Source organism: Vanellus vanellus (genome assembly GCF_965231255.1).
Source record: "Vanellus vanellus genome assembly, chromosome: 6".
In the NCBI taxonomy this organism is placed as follows: Eukaryota; Metazoa; Chordata; class Aves; order Charadriiformes; family Charadriidae; genus Vanellus; species Vanellus vanellus.
This window is the reverse complement of record NC_138911.1, coordinates 33,126,228-33,142,755: the sequence shown is the minus strand read 5'-3', so window position 1 is coordinate 33,142,755 and position 16,528 is coordinate 33,126,228. Positions and strand designations below refer to the sequence as shown.

General features: G+C 51.1%; 1 protein-coding gene across 1 annotated transcript in view; it reads right to left on the bottom strand.

Moving 5' to 3' along the window:
• SLC8A3 (solute carrier family 8 member A3) overlaps positions 1-16,528 on the bottom strand; it is a 119,122-nt gene that overhangs the window by 16,996 nt on the left and 85,598 nt on the right. The window contains exon 3 of the mRNA XM_082485352.1: positions 4,993-5,096. Coding sequence (XP_082341478.1) covers positions 4,993-5,096 — 104 coding nt within the window. The remainder of the gene's footprint in view (positions 1-4,992; positions 5,097-16,528) is intronic.

Below are 16,528 nucleotides of genomic sequence, written 5' to 3'. Positions count from 1 at the left end.
CAGGGAAAACAAAGCAAGTTTTTCTCTCGTAATCCAGGACTGCGGACAAAGTGTGAAAACTGATGTGTGAAGAAAATATTTCTCCAAAATCCTGCTAGGCTGACAGCAGTAAAATCCTCGGTCCAAGTTGTGAGCTGACACAATACCAGAGCGGCCATGAGAGAAGGAGTCAAACCGACAGATACCATCTCATCATAAAGGAAAAGACTCGTTTCACTGCAGGAACACTTTAAAAAGGCGCTGCAAAAAGGATGGCCAGAAAGGTGGCCCAGGGTGGTGGGAGGTTTCAAAGCCCTGCGGCCCTCAGTAGACAGGGGTTCAGTTTCCATCACCACATGAACTGAGGAAAGGTGAGACAAGAAGGATTCTGGGATTAATTTCTTAGAGACAGAGAAGACAAAAAAAATCAGGCAACCTGGGAGATGGCCAGGAGGCAAAAGAAAAGCAACATTTACCGCCTTTGCCAAGCCAAGAATGAGAGTCTCTGATTTCTTTTTACTCATTCACTTTGATACAATCAGCTTGCGGCAAGCGCCATCTTTCCCAGTGCTCCTTGCCATCTCATACTACCGAGTCAGTATTGGTCTTCATCACAGACCGGGCTGGCAAGATACCCATCGCAGATCCATTCTCATCTCTTTGAGTTATTGGAGCACATCAACAAAAAGTGCTGCTAGAGTGAAATAAAGTAAAACTACTTGATGTGATTTGTTTGGATGATCAGAACGGCTTTGAAAATCTCCAGCTGCAGAAAGCAATGGGTGAAAAAGAATAAATGGGTTGCAAGACAACGTTTGGTATTGTAGATGTAATGCCTATGTAGGGGGGAAAGCAAAGAACAGAAGCGGTCAGCTCTCCTTATGACAAAGGCTAACAACTGAGTGCCCCAAGGCTCAAAGCAGCATGACACTGATATAATTGGGGGTGAACAGTGAGGGGCAGCACCTGCAGGTGATGCAAAATGTTTCAGTCAAAAGGCTGTTTCAGTGGCTGTTATGTGTTGTGCAGGCCTCGAGCAACCTGAAGAGAGGAATTCGTGTTTGGACCACCACAGGTAGCTTCCTGAGCAGAGATGTTTCTTCCCTGGTAAGGTGCTTGCAGGTACAAATGGCAAGAGCAATAGGATGAATTTCCTGCTGAGCTCCGGCCCTCACAGTGACCCTCCTGGAGATACTCAGCCTCACCTAATTATGCAGCCCAAGACAAGGTCATTCTCCTCTACCCCACAGTTCCTGTCAGGGCACGCAGACCTTCCTTTGACTGGTGGCAACTGCTTTGTACCAGCGCACGTACGGGACAGTGCAGCCAGTAATGCAAATCAACCATGCCATAGCAAACCCTGCTCCCGCCTCCTATCCTCTTTCACTGCATGTCCATCAGAAAGCACTGCCGCCACAGCCAGCAGCAGTGTGGGTACCCTCATGGAAAGCACATGGGATCTGAATAGCACGGGGCTCCAGACCAAGTTCTGCATCCAAATTAAACCGTTTAAACTCCCCAACTCTGCCCAGGCTGGTTTGAGAAGCACACATCTACTCCTCCCATCACCTGCCCTGCCGTCAGCTCTGCCTTCCCTTCAGGGCACCACGTTTCATCACTGCTTGTATCCGTAAGGCAAGCTAGCAGCTGCCCTCTGCATGGGGAGGCCCTGGGGCAAGTGCAGGCCCTTGGCATGAGGCTGGCATGACTGCAATGGACTGGCTCTCTGTGCAGGACCCAGATTGCAGATCAATTCCAAACAGGAGTGCCACTCAGCTGAGATGCCCAACACTGCCCTGCTCCCAGCTGGGTCAGAGAGATGTTTTGAAGACACTACGAAGAGCCGTCTGAGAACATCCGACACTCCTGCAGCTCCCTGGGCACTGGTGAGCTAAGTGAGGAGTAACAACAAAATGAGGACACACCGTCAAGAAAAAACACGTCTTCTGCAGTGCTGGAAACAAACGCGTGGGTAGCTGAAATCCAGAGAGACTCTTCATCAAAAGCAAACCCGGCCTGAACCTCCCCGGAGAGGCAGGAGCCGTGCTATGCCCTCGCTGTGTGAGTCGCGTGGGGGCTCATGCATCACCGCCACAAAACCAAGCGAAGTCCCAGCTAGGCAGCTGCGGTTTGGGATAGTCCCCCCGTCTGTGGGTGCGGGGCAATGGCAGCATCCGCGCAGTTTGCACCGAGGCGGCTGCGTTGCCCTTGCAGCCCGTGGGGCCGTACAGGTCGTGCGTGTGCTTTGCAATAATTAAACCATCCCAATTCTGCCCCTGAGACAGCGAGATGACAGCAGGAACACGTGTGGGGGGGTCAGCATGAGCATCCTTTCCCGATGCTGTGTGCTTCCCGAGCTCATGTGCATCCCGGGCTGCCTCCTCTCCGCCGGGAGCTGGCTGCCCCGTGAAGCTGCTGGTGACAGCATCTGCTGTGGATCGCTCCCAATGCTTTGCGTGGGAAAGCCTCGTGTCGCTCCTTATTCTTCATCCCAGGCACAGGGTACACTGCTCAGAGATGCCACGGCACGCGCAGAGCTACGGAGCTGGGGATCTTTCCAGATGCCCTGGAATTAGTGTAGCGACTGTGCCACCTTGTGCCAGCAACATTTACAAATGCATTTTAATCTCCCGCCTCTTAGATGTTAAAACCAGGGTGCTCTCGCTCTGACTTTTCTCTAATGAAGCCCACCAGGGCTCCGCATCTCCTCCTCAGCGTGGTCCTTTCCTTCCTCCAAGTAAAGAGGGTCCATCTGAGGATGTGCCCGCACCTCCGGCGAGGGAAGCGGCTGCCCCGCAGGCTCCGCGCTGCAGGTCACTTCGTCTGCCTCCGATCTCCTCTCTGCTTGTTGCAAATCAGACAGTCCCCCTGACTCCAGCCAGTACTGGTGTAAACGCGACACACTCAACACAGCAAACTGGCATCGTAGTCCTGATAATAACGAGTACATTTTACAACTGAATCGCCTTCGGGGCTGTTTGGACTTTTTTTTTTTTTTTTTTTCAAATACATGTTTTTATTCAGCCAGATGCAATGTGGCCTATACGGGAAGAAGAACCGCAGGACTGCAGAAAACCCAGCCCAATCCTGACTCTGTGTCCCGCAGCTCACTGGTTTGGAAAAGGATGCTGGGCTCACAGAGAGCAGACAACTGAGCGGAGACTTCGGTGTGATGCCCCAAGCTGCCAAGTGCATAAGCAGAAGAGAGCCAGAGGCAGGTAATTTCCCTCCCGTACCTGCTGAGATGGAAGTGGGACCCCCGTGGATGGAAAGGGGCATGTGCAGAGAGGAGATGCCAGCGTGGTTCTAGGGCTGAAGACTTTGATCTAGGGTTGAACACTTTGCTGACACTGATACAAAGGGCTTAATCTCCTTAAACTTCCAAGAAGAAATCTGAATGTGATATGGCTACAGTGAGCAGCTACCTACACAGAAGGTACGGCACACTATATAGTTCTTTCATCTGATGGAGAAAACTAGGAAAACAACTAGTGGCTACAAGCTGAGGCCAGACAACTTCTACTCAGCAGCCGTGCTCACACATCTTTACCCTGGAGGGCAATTAACTGCTGGGACATACCCCCATGGGATATGGCAAGTTGGTCACCGCTTCCACTCAAGAGCAGTTGGACTTGGTGAAACCTGAGGGCCTGTGCTGAACACACAGTGAAACCCAACGTCCCTCAATGCCTGCAGGCTGCAGGAGATGGTCTAACGGCATTAAACTATGAATCCTCTTTGGGTTTACATTTTACAGATGCTATATGACACCGTGATGCTAATGCAAGCTGTGTCTATCCCGAATGTCCTGCAGAGCTCAGACTGGCCAGAGGGCAGCTGCTGTGCTGGCCAGATAAGAGACAGGAGATGTTTCAGCAATCTATGCAATGTATGGGCAACTGCCAGGTGTTCCCATCTCCTGCAGCAGCACCATATCACAGAATGGTAAGGGTTGGAAGGGACCTTCAGAGATCATCTAGTCCAACTCCCCTGCAAGAGAAGGTTCACCTGGAATAGTTTGGACAGGAACACATCCAGGTGGGTTTTGACTATCTCCAGAGAAGGAACACATGGGAGCAGAAATAAGCCTGTGGGCACACACATCTGTCTCTACTCCGTAGCAGACACCCAGAAGGTGGACTTGAATTCCCTTTTGTAAATTGCTTCTGCTAAAAGCTTGGCCCTCCCGGGCTCCTCCAAAGCTGGTGAAGTCAATGGCAAGACTCACTCAGTGACAAAGGGGTCAAACGCATATAGGACAAGGACAAAGATACATCTAGGTAAGGCGCAACCATAAGTCAGGGTTTATTCCCACTATAATCCCGCTCTGCTGGGAGATCCGGTTCTCATTGCTGATGAAGTAGGACCTCAGCAGAGCTCCACACCTTCTGCACAACAGGCTGTGATTGTTTGTGACACATTAAGGGCCATTTTTAGATGAAACACATGGAAAACCATTTTAAAAAATAAAAGCAAAACAAGATACCTCACACCTTCCCTCTTCTCCCACAGGCTTTTCACCACACCTCATAGGGGACCCAAGAGCACCAAGGCAATGCCACTGGCAGGCAACAACAGAGGGAAGGACAGGGGGACATACAGGAAGGGCCAAAGGGATAGCCATGCATTATGCCCTTCTCTCGTCTTTCACATTCCCCAAAATCCTGGCAAAGGAGAAGGAAAGGGGAGAACAGCAAAGGTGGGCTCAGAACAAAACCAGATCAAGACAAGGAAACCCAATCAAAATAATACAGCCTCCGAGGCTCAAGCATTGCACAAAAGGAGGATCAGAAGTAAGTTGGGCTCTAAAAGGCAGAGATGACACTGAAACAGGGCGAGAGCAAGAATACAGGAGGGAAGAGAATGAAAGTCGATCCATCTACAGGAGGAGGAGAACAGGAGGGAGGGGGAGGAGGAGAAAGAGGGTTATATTTTCTAGATTTTGGGGTTTGGAGACTCGATTCTGATTATTTTTTTTCTTATTTCATTTTTTTTTCATAAAGGATCTCACACCTGATATTCCTCGTTCCATCCATTTCGGTTCACCAAGGGCAATGAAGAAATTCTCCTGCCTTTCGTATTCCTCCTCATCTACTATCTTAACCCTTACGGTCTTCCTGTAGGGACAACAAGAGAGACAACCGTGTACAGCGGGTCGGCCGGCCGGAGGCGAGGAGGCAGCAGCAGCGGCGGCAGCGGTGGAGGCGCGGGCTCCTGGCACGGCACGCAGCCCCTTCCCCGGCGGGGCGGTGTGCCTGTTGGACACGGGGCATCCGTCGCAGCTGCTCCTTGGGGAGCGGGAGGGTGTTAGGGAGAGAGGGGGCTGGCGAGGGGGTGAGGAAGGAAGGAGAAGGGGAGAGGTCGGACCTTGCTGATGGTTAGTGGGAGGCGACTTCTGCAGCACAGTTTTTTCAGTGTCACATGGTAATAGAAAAGGTATCGGCTGCCTGGAAATCACCAGGGACCACCCTAGGGTACCCACTGTGTTTTAGCTGGAAGATCAATTGTTTCTGCTACCCTCTCAATTAATAATAAATCTGCAGGGACTCTGTGCTGGGAGCCTGAGGAGAAGAGAGAGAGATGGGTACTCACAGACACGTTCTCCAGTGGGGTGAGGTGGGTCTCTGCCAGCAGGCTACAGCTCTGTCAGCTGCGGAGGAGGCTGGTATTTCTAATTTCTATTTTTAAAATGGCACATCTTATTGCTTTTTCTCCTAGATAGCGTCTGCCTCTTCCCCCTGACTTGTTCCCCGAGCGAGGATGCAGCTTTCCCCGGGAGAGGACAGCTTTGCTGGGACCTCGAGGGGGACACAATGGGACTAAAATGCCCTCTGCTGCCCGAATGGAAATGCGCCGGGTGCTAGAGCGGGGCTGGCCCCTTCTCCCTGCTGCCAGCTCGCCTGGCTCCAGCCAGCACCCCTGCAACGCACACAGCTGCTCTCCGCCCTCAGGTGAAGCAAAGTGGGGCATCACCTCCTCCCTGCCCTCGTCTCCCGCTCCCAGAGCCACTCTGCAGCAATGGGACCAGGGGCTGCGCAGCCTTTGCCGAGTCCTTCTCAGAAATTACAGGAGCTGCTTCTCTGCCAGGCCTCAGTTCCTGCCTTTATCTAACGTGGGTCTGACCAGGACACCTCGTAGGACCAGGGCCAGGCGATGCTCTCCTGAGATGCCGGATGTGTTTCTAGCCAGCATCTTTCCTCTGACGCTACAAAATTTGCTTGGGCCCTCCAGTGGGGATGGCAGAAGGTCCCTCTCAAGCTGCCGCAGAGACACGGACAAGCGGGGCTGCTCTCCATCCTTCTCTCTCTGCCCCTCTCACCGCTTTGCCTCTCCCCAGCCCCAGCATCACTCCCTCCCCACGGGTACCATGTGACACGGTGTGTGCGCACAGCAGTGTTTAGGGCAGAGCGGTGGGAGACAGAGAGACAGCAGAGGAAGAGGAGGAGAAGAGGAGGAAGGAGACGGAAGAGAAGAGGAAAGAAGAACGTTAATGTTAGTCTGGAGGGCCAGTACTACACCTTTCTGTAAACTCATATCCACCATGCGGGGGGTCATCAGCTCAATGAAGAAATTCTTGTTTTTTTCATACTCCTCATCATCAATTACCTTGATGTGAACTGTTTTGCTGTGGACGGAAAAATAGTAAGTGTCATAAAGGGGAGAAGAGAACAGAGAAGCAACAGTGGAGGCAGTAAAGAGTCGAATGGGGACATTAGAGAGTCAAAGTTTTCTCACCCACTGAACACGCTCAACACGGCCCTTGAGAAAGGCTAAAGCCCCAACTCCTACAAGTGACACTGCCCAATTTTCTATTCAACCCAAAGGCATGACGGCAGGCCACACTAGACAAAATTAGCTCTGATCCCCCAGCAGACCAGCGAGGGGCTCATGAGCCGCCAGCACGGTGGCACACGGCTCAGCATGGGGGCAATGAGGTCTGATGGCCAGGGGAGCAGCAGGCAGCCCTCACCCTGCTACCCCACCGCACACACACACACACACGTGCAAAAGCAGACGCACAAGCACACACACACCCCGCAGGCACTGTGCTGCTGCCTCCCTGCTGCCGACAGCCGCCTGCCGGGCAGATACCCGCTGACCGCATGGCCCACGGGGGAACCCAGCTCTGATGCCTGCATGTCAGAGTGAACCCCGCTTCCCACAGCTCCGTACCCACGCGTGGCCCTGCAGCTACAACCTCCCCTCGCTCCCTGCCCATCCTCAACGTTCAGAGCGGTCCCCGGTGCATTTTGTGCACAACCGGTCTTGGCTGGGGATGGAAAGGAGGAGAAAAGCAGGACTGGCAATCCTAGAGCCTGCAAAAATAGCCCCAAGCTTCAAATCCCTATGTGCCTCAGCCGGTAGCCCTTGGCATTAAATAAACGCAGTATCTTCGATCCCACTGCGCTTCAGAGAATGAGCAGTCCATCCCTGCATCCTGGGCATGCTGCAGTCCCCATCCTGGGGATGCTGCTACTGCCAGCAGCCCCCTGAAAGTCACCATGTCACAATGGAGAATAGGAGGGTTGATTAACTGTCATCAGTGCAGCTTACATTCCTACTGACAGCACTGATGATCACAATGTTATCCAGCCCTCCCCCAATTTGACTCTCAAGTCATAACTGCTCCTGCACTCTGACCACAGAAATCCCGCTCCCTGTGCTGGCTCTGGTTTTTGGCTTGGTCCCAAGCCCCACCTTTCAAATGATGGCGTACGAGATAGGGGGAAGAGTTTGGATGACCTCTGCTATATTCATGAGTGCAGGAATATGCAAGAAAAATCACCTCTGATTCTCCTTTCTAAGATAAATCAGCTTTATTTTTGCCAGTGCTTGTTCTACCCATAGCCTGCACTAATGCCAGCAAGTCTCCTTTCCCTTCTCCAGACCCTTTCAATCTCCGCTAATCCAGCCTGAAGGATGCAGGATTTTAAATGATACGTCTCCGGTGTAAATGTTGGTGCTCGGCTAAGACTTCATCACGATGATTTCGTTGCGTTTTCTTTGGAGAGGTTGACTGAACTTGGCTTTTGAACCCGGTGGTGTCTGGGCCTCTGGTACTTTGCAAAGCTTGTTCCATTTGCTGAGTTAAACCTACAGCTGATTCATAGCTCTGATCTTTTCCTTGCTCATATACTACAAAACAGAAGGTGGGATTTTCAAAACCAGCCAGTGCTTCCCGAACGTGGGTTGCTTCTTAAAATCCTATTCGTAATTACCATTGCTTATGCTTTTTCCATTCTAGGAGCTCCAAATTACTCAGCATTGTTTGTCTGCAAAAATCTGGAAAAAAACCCGCAGACATCGTTTCCTGGGGGCCGGCTTAGGTGTTGTGACAAAGCTATTTTAAGGCTTTATGCAATGAATATTATGCATGCACACCATTTGAGTTTGCTTTCATACAGCAACTTTCTTTTCCTTTCTTTCTTTTTTTTTTTTTTTTTTTTTTTTTTTTTTTTTAATGTGGTGGCTCTCCCGTCTCCATGAGTGGTGTGTGCGCATATCGGAGCGGAGGAGAAATGCTCATTTAATGGGGACGCCTGCCCGGCAGGTGATCTCCCTGCCTGTGTGCTGTGTGTATGGAAAGCCCAGTTTCACAGGAGCCCCTCATCTGTGCGATGAATACTCTGAGCTGTGGACTCCAGGAATAACGCCTCACTGCATGCACATTTCGTGAAGTACAGAGCACTCTATATGGCCTACTAAGTAGTCCCACAGCGGTGAGATTTCCTTAGAGTAGCCTTTTTTTTAATGTTTAAAAGAAGTCAAGAAAGAGGAAGAAAACGTGGTGGGGATCCATAGGGAGGACGCACAGCAAAATGCTGGCTGTGCAATGCAAGTCCCCTTGGGACAGGAAACCGAGAGCGCAAACCCTATGGACTCCCAGACCAGCTCAGCTCTGCTGCAAACTGGGCTGCTACCACACACTCAAGCCTCAGGTAGCTTTGCAAAAAAGGGTCTCTGAATTTGGTGACCAACCTAGTAAATTCCTGGTTTCCTCCTTCGCTACTGTATTGGGTTTGCATGGCAAGGTTTTGGTAGGGGGGTGGGCTACAGGGGTGGCTTCAGAGAGAAGCTGCTAGAAGCTTCCCCTGTGCCCAACAGAGCCAGTGCCAGCCAGCTCCAAGAGGGACCCGCCGCTGGCCAAGGCTGAGCCCATCAGCAATGGTGGTATCACCTTTGTGAGAACATATTTAAGATGGGGGAAAAAACTGCTGTGGAACAGCAGCCGGAGAGAGGAGTAAGAATATGTGAGAGAAAGTACTCTGCAGACCTCTGCAGGTCAGTGAAGAAGGAGGGGAGGAGGTCCTCCAGGTGCTGGAGCAGAGATTCCCCTGCAGCCCGTGGTGAAGACCATGGTGAGGCAGGCTGTCCCCCTGTAGCCCATGGAGGTCCTCAGTGGAGCAAATATCCACCTCCAGTCTGTGGAGGACCCCACACCAGAGCAGGTGGATGCCCAAAGGAGGCTGTGACCCCCATGGAAAGCCCACGCTGGAGCAGGCTCCTGGCAGGACCTGTGGCCCTGTGGAGAGAGGAGCATACGCTGGAGCAGGTTTGCTGGCAGGACTTGTCACCCTGTGGGGGACACACACTGGAGCAGTCTGTTCCTGAAGGACTGCAGCCCATGGGAGGGACGCATGTTGGAGAAGTTTGTAGAGAACTGTCTCCCATGGGAGGGACCCCATGCTGGAGCAGGGGAAGAGTGTGAGGAGTCCTCCCCCTGAGGATGAAGGAGCAGCAGAGACAACGTGTGATGAACTGACTGCAACCCCCATTCCCCATCCCCCTGTGCCGCTCGGGGGGAGGAGGTAGAGAAAAATCGGGAGTGAAGTTGAGGCCGAGAAGAAGGGAGGGGTGTGGAAAAGGTATTTTAAGATTTGGGTTTTATTTTCTCATTATCCTACTCTGATTTTGATTGGTAATAAATTAAACTAATTTCCCCAGGTCGAGTCCATTTTGCCCATGACAATAATGGCTGAGTGACCTCTCCCTGTCCTTATCTCTACCCACGAGCCTTTTGTTATATTTTCTCTCCCCTGTCCAGCCGAGGAAGGGAGTGATAGAATGGCTTTGGTGGGCACCCAGCATCCAGCCAAGGTCAACCCACGGCAGTTATGACTTATAGGGAGAAAAGGACCTTTTACCTGTCTCTGAAACAACAGGTGAGGGGCAGAACTTCACAGAACAAAGCTGCAGGTGCCCAGCAGGGACACAGGCAGGACCTTGCACCCCTCGCCCACCCAGACTGAATACCAAAAGAGGAGGAGGTGCCCGACCTCCCCAGCTTTGCTGAGAGGTGGTGAGTGCTCACCAGGTCCATCGCAATGTGAAAGCTTTGGAGACCTACTACAGGAGCCCAGAGGGGTGGGCTGTGTGGCGTGGGGACCCTGGCACCACCAGCGGTGGGGTGGGATGGAGGGCTCCAGCCTGCTCTTGCTCCAGAGCCACATGTTGCCGGACCTCCCCGTGCAAGGAGAACAGGGGCACGGCAGAAGTTTGCAGGGACTGTGAGGGTTCACAGACTCAGTGCCGGACAACGGGGAGCAGTTAACCTTTCGCTGGGATTTTGCAGCAGAGGGAAGAGCAGCATCCCCGCTCCTGGGTGGCTCTGCAGCCTTCAAGGATGGGGACACGGGGCTGGCCTTGCCGCCTTGCAGGGGAGCGCCCTTCTCTCAGCTGGCTGGCTGCTCCGGTGACTGCCACTGCAGAAAGGTCAGCGCTGACGGAGGGCGGTCGTGGTGGCCCATCAGGCCACCCCTCCCAGCCCGCCACAGCTGGTGGGGGCTGCCCTTTCCAGGGATCCGCAGCTTCCCCAGCCACCGCGAGCAGTGCCCTCCTCTCCAGGGCTATGAAGGCAACTGTAACTACAGCTGCGTCCTGAGCTGTCATAAATCATCTGGAGGCCAAAACGCAGATTGCTCCCGCGCAATCTCATCTCTCACCTGCAGCCACACTGAGAGCTACCTCCTCGGAAGGCATTGGAGAGCAGAGGAGATGGATGGGGAGAAGGGCTGGAGCGTAACACCGCCCCAGGAAGGCATCACGTTAATGCGAGAGATGTGACAGGAGGACACCGAGAGGCAGAGAGCACGCGGGAGCAGGAGGCTCAGGAACATTTTGCTGCAAGAACAGCCTCACAGCTTCTTGAAATTAACGGAGGCAGAGGCAGGCACGAGAGGGGCTGGTGGCATAGCAGCCCTGAGGGGCACGCTCACCCTGACGGGAAGCAAGGGACCTGAAGCCCACCTTGCTCAGCTGAGCAGGTGTCATTCCCCAGCCCCTTGTCGCTCCGCATGGGGAGAGGAGGACAGTTTCCTGCCTTCCCCTTTCCCTCTGACAGCTTCATTGTGGCCAAGACATACCTCAGACAGCTTGAAAGAGGAGAACAACAGAGGACACGCAAAAGTCTCTCCTGGCGACCAACTGCCCACTCTGCAAACCCTAAAGTCCCATCACCAGCACCAAGACATGGCGTAGTCCAATCTCAACCCCCACATGAATACGTTGGTGGGAAGCGCTCTTGAATTCAGGCCTTGGTGGTGTTTTCAGCAGCCTGAGCAATGCTTTCGGCTTGGGCTGTGACACAGCCGGGCAAGCCAAGAGCCGGCGTTCCCAGGGGTCAGCTGGCCACACAGAAGTCAGCACAGCCACTCGCTCTCTCCTTTTTCTCCGGGATCATTGCAAGCTGCCACCAACAGCCATCAGATGATGGTGGTCCGGGCTCTCCTTCCAATATGCACTTAGAAACAAACGCCAGTTTTAAAAGTTAGGGACTGGAAAGCTCCTCTGGGGAGCAACGTTAAGTATGAGATTTCCCTGAGTAAGCAACAGAAGATGAAATGAATAGACATCGATCTTCTCCTAAAGGACTTTGTGCACATGATGTTGCTAAATTCCCCGCCTGGGAAGAACAGAGGATAATCTATAAAATCATTTTATTTGACAACACGTCCGCTTCCAACACATAAGGCAACAACTGGATGGTTATTTGATTAATGTGCTAGAAAATACTGAGTATCTCTCTGTGTGGCGACTCTCATTTGCAGGAATTATTGCTGAGGAGGTTAAGAGGATGTGTCTGCGTGACTTTGGAATGTGAAATAAGGCTCAGCTCTAAAAACGGCGTAAGTCAGGAGATGTCACACAGTATATACCATTAAAACAGGCAGGGCTGCGCAAGGGCAGGATTTACAGTCCCCAGTGGGATGCTGTTAGCCTGGATGGAAAGCAGCCAGGACAAGCAAGGTAAACATCCCTGGGCCAGTGAGACGTACCAGGAGATCTTTAGTAACTCATTAATGTGACTCATTAGTGCGCACACCTTGGGTCAAGCCACAGTGTTCTTGACACATCTTGATATATCCAGATCCTCATCAGTTTTGCTGTGGGTGCAGGTCCCTGCAGCACGAACTTCAAAGCGCGTGGTGCCAGTCTGACTCTCCCCAGAGCTCTGCACTGGGCTGGGATTTCAACATGAAACTACAGATAGGACTTATTTGCTCTGCCAGAAGATCTCGTTGAGAAGTCCTACTGCAGAAACGCTGACTCGGTAAGACGTCAACATGAGGCAAACCAGAGGGGATTAAAGCTATGCATAGTGGGGAGCTGCCTTTGCCCAGCGCATTGGGAGCTGGATATTTAACAGAGCAACATGACAGCACTGGCAGACAAGGTGAAGAAGCCAGCAAGACAAGCCCTGATATGATGCACATGGTCACATGGAGTTGCACATCAAGTAACCCAGGGTGGGACAAGCTGCACCATTTTGAAGCAAAGGATTAGCCTGTCACATAGCACAGATAAAGACGGGAGGTGTTTGAGGAGCAGAATCATTAGATCCCAAAGCAGACTCACTAAACTCACCAAGGAGATGATGAGTATCTTAATTTCAACAGGAAATCGTGGTACTTTAGGAACCTATCCAGAGTATAAACAAGACAGACAGGTTGCACGTTGGGCTTAAGCTCATGCTTGTGAAAGAAGATTTTTGGCTCCCACGGGGATTACAGAGGGAGAAACAGGTTTTGAAGCATCCAGCTGCAGCCATCGGCCATGGTCACGGTTTGTTCTAGCAGCCAGGTCAGAACTGAAGGTGCCTCTAAGGTCAGAGCAGACGTTGGTACCAATTACCTAAGAACGACGTCAACAGGACAGATGAACTCTCAGGATAGAGTTTCAAGCAGATCATAGATGTGCAAGCTACTGATGTATGAGTTACAGAAGAACTGGTGCTAGCACAGGAGCTGGAGACAAGCCATTGCGGGCCAGTTTCCAGGAACTGGCTGTGTCATTCATGAGGACCTTGGAAGAGCAGCTGTGCAAGAGCCATGCCACTCTGTGCAGCAAGCACACGGGGGAACAGCCCGGACCACCTCACTACCAGACCAGTTGGCATAGACAGAAGCAACCCCAGAAATGGGATTTTTTTTCTCTTTTGTATTCAAGTTGGTCTATGGGATAACCAGATGATAACTAGTTATCAACTTATCATTAAAATAGGTTTCTCTGCAGTGCGAATCACTCGGTGCTATTCTACACATAGAATACCGATGTATTTCTCCAGAGCAGGGCTGAAGCCATCCAAGCAAGTCACTTGATACTTCTGTGCTTCAGTTTCTATATCCATACAGTGGCTGTGATCCTTAATTCTCACAGGGATTTGATAGGGGACAGTCCCTACTTGCTTTGAACTCCCAATGCGGAAGATGTTACAGTGACACAGCTGTAAGGAGGGTGAGGGGAGAGAGCAGAGAGAGTTTGAAGTGGTGGTGGAAGATTCACTTAGTCACATGAGTATCAGCTGATTCTGCTTCATCTGATTTTGTTCCCATTTGAAGGGAGCCATGCATTTCTCTAGGGCACCTCCTCTTCCTTGCTAAAGCTCCTTTACACCATTAGGGAATCAAAAGACCTCAGAAAACAGGGATGGAAGCAACTGCTGGCACTCAGCTATCACCCTGGCTCTGGGAAGATCCAGTCCCACCAAGCAGGTAAGGTGGTTGCCCTACTGGTTTACGAAAGCTTCAAGGCAGAGATGGTTTTCTGGACAATCTTTCCCCTTGTTTCAACATTTTACCCCTAGAAAGTCCTTTGTAATGTCCACCCGGACTCACAGGGTACAACTTGCTTGGGAGGGGAGGGGGGAGAAGCCTTTGGCACTGTCTCCTGGCACATGTAGCAAGGAGAGCTCCTTATGCCCCTGCTGTCCCTCCCCACATGGGCAGGGGCTGGGACGTGCCCAGACAACCTAAAGTCTTTCTGCATGCCCCTACCCTTGCCCTGCATGCAGCGCACGGGGCATCTCCACTCTGTTCCCGCAAAGGCCAGAGCCAGAAGCATCCGTCTCCTGCAGCAGGTCACAGGGAGGAGGAAAAAGTCCACTGAGGAAATCACTGTGCAAGAAGCAGCTGTAGCCTGAGGCAGAGACCAAGACGCCAGTCCAAAACCCTGCATGCCTCTCCATGCCCATCACCCTGGGACTGCGTGGGACTCTGCTCGGGACCACCAGGAGCGCAGGGGCTCTACCTGGACGGCTGTTGGGGGTGCAGTTTGTTCGCGTCGCACCAGGTCTTCATAAGGGATAAAGGAGGAAATATTGACACAGAAAGGCGATTCTCCTTTGTGTATTTCCCATGTAATCTTGGCTAATTAGTAAATTGGCTCATGTTTCAATTAGAACTACTGAAAATGCTTTAGTAGCTGACACATGATAATTCAAGGGACAGAGCCAAAAAGAAAAAAAAAAAAAGGCTTTAGTCTTAAGTCTTTACTTGTATCAGAAAAATTAAAAGCGCTACCAGTAAAAGATTTATAGTGATAGCTGGTAAAAAAATAAATCTAAATAAATAAATAAAAATAATATTGCCCAACTGTTATCCTCCCTCCACGCAGGATAAGAAAACTAAAGCGGTCCCTTTGTGCTTGTGGTCAGCTTCACTTTTCAATTTGTGTTTGTTTGCTGCCACAGCATCCCAGCCCTTACTTTCTGCTGCCACACAGAGACGTGACGTGACATGCTGTCAACTTCACATGACAATGTTTCACACCTACTTTGTACCGGTGCAAATAACTGCACCAGCAACGAGAAATCAGAGGTGCTAAGTCGCAGGCAGGTGAGCCCATTAAGCACTGTCACGCCTTGCAAAATAAATGCTTAAGCACATGGTATGTTATTCGGGGCAACTCAAGAGATGAAGTATATCCACATGTGTCAGCCACAAGAATCAGCACCAGAGCTAGTAACTGGCAGATGTCTCACGCTCAACTGGGAAGCCCTGAAGAGCTGGAAAAGGCACAGTAGGGAAGCACAAAAAACTGCTCTGGGAAATTCCTTAATGCAGTCAGCCCTGCCAGACAAATAGATTTCCAAAGCACTCTATAGTTCACTTTGTTCAAACGTGATAAAATACTCTAATAAAGAGAGTTCTTCAAGGAAAGATGCCACAATTTGGTTTTAAGAATTTCTGCAAAGAGGGGAAGAACACGATTTGTTAAACCCTCTTCCCCTCAGCTGAGTCCACGCTGCGGATCAGCACAGATATTTAAGTTGAGTTGCACAAGCATAATAGCCCAGCTCCACCTTTTCTTTTTTCCTTTGTTCAGATTAATAAAGCTATATTTTTCTCTTAAACATTTTGGGCTTCAGCTATACTCTTTGTTTAAGTTCCTCTTTAAAAAAAAAAAAAAAATATTAATCTAGGCTGATCTGGGCATCACCTTCCAGACTGTTGGCTCCAAATCCTGAAGCTGTGTGTACAGACACTGGCCTGGCCTGCTGCAGGTCAGCTTGTTCCTGCTGACCCTAAGACAGTTGATGCTTCAGGGCCAGGGGAGAGCAGACAACGTCTCAACAGCCTGTGGAGCTATTTGTTGAGGTCTGTACAATAAGCACTTGTCTTGTACAAGTACTAATTCAACTTGGCAGCCCATGAAATCAGCCAGTTCTGGTGGGTACCAGCCTGGCGTAGGTGCAAAGCAGTGCCAGGGCCCTGGGCGTGGACATTTCTCTCCTCCCTACCTTGGGCAGGTTCCCAGGGGAGCATCTTCTCTGAGAAGATGCTGTGCTCTTTTTCCCCTCAGAAAGGAATTTTAAAAGGAGCAAAACCTCAGCCACAGCCCCACCGCGGTCACACAGTATAAAGCGTAAGAAAAAAGTAGAGGGTGGAGAAAGAAGGAAAGAAGAGAATTTATTCCTTACTAAATGTCTTTGAATTTTTCTCCTTCCAGCTTAGTCTAACACATCACAACAAAAGCCTACAATGTCAAAACCCACCATGGATGTTGATAGCCAAATGAAGTACTGGAGACGCTTCCGTTTGCTCTAAAGAATGGCTCCAAAACCTGACAGGGTGCAGGAGTGGGAGTGCCCTGGACTGGAGAGGGCAGACTGGACTACCTCAAAGCTCCTTGAGATGTTGTGAGCGAATAAGGAACTGGCATTCAGCTGGAAGGGACCCCTGTCCCACCACAGCGCTCCTGAATCCCACCCACAAGACATTCATTGCTGGCTGGTATTAGCAGCCCAGTGCTTCAAGCTGTCGCCCCTGGT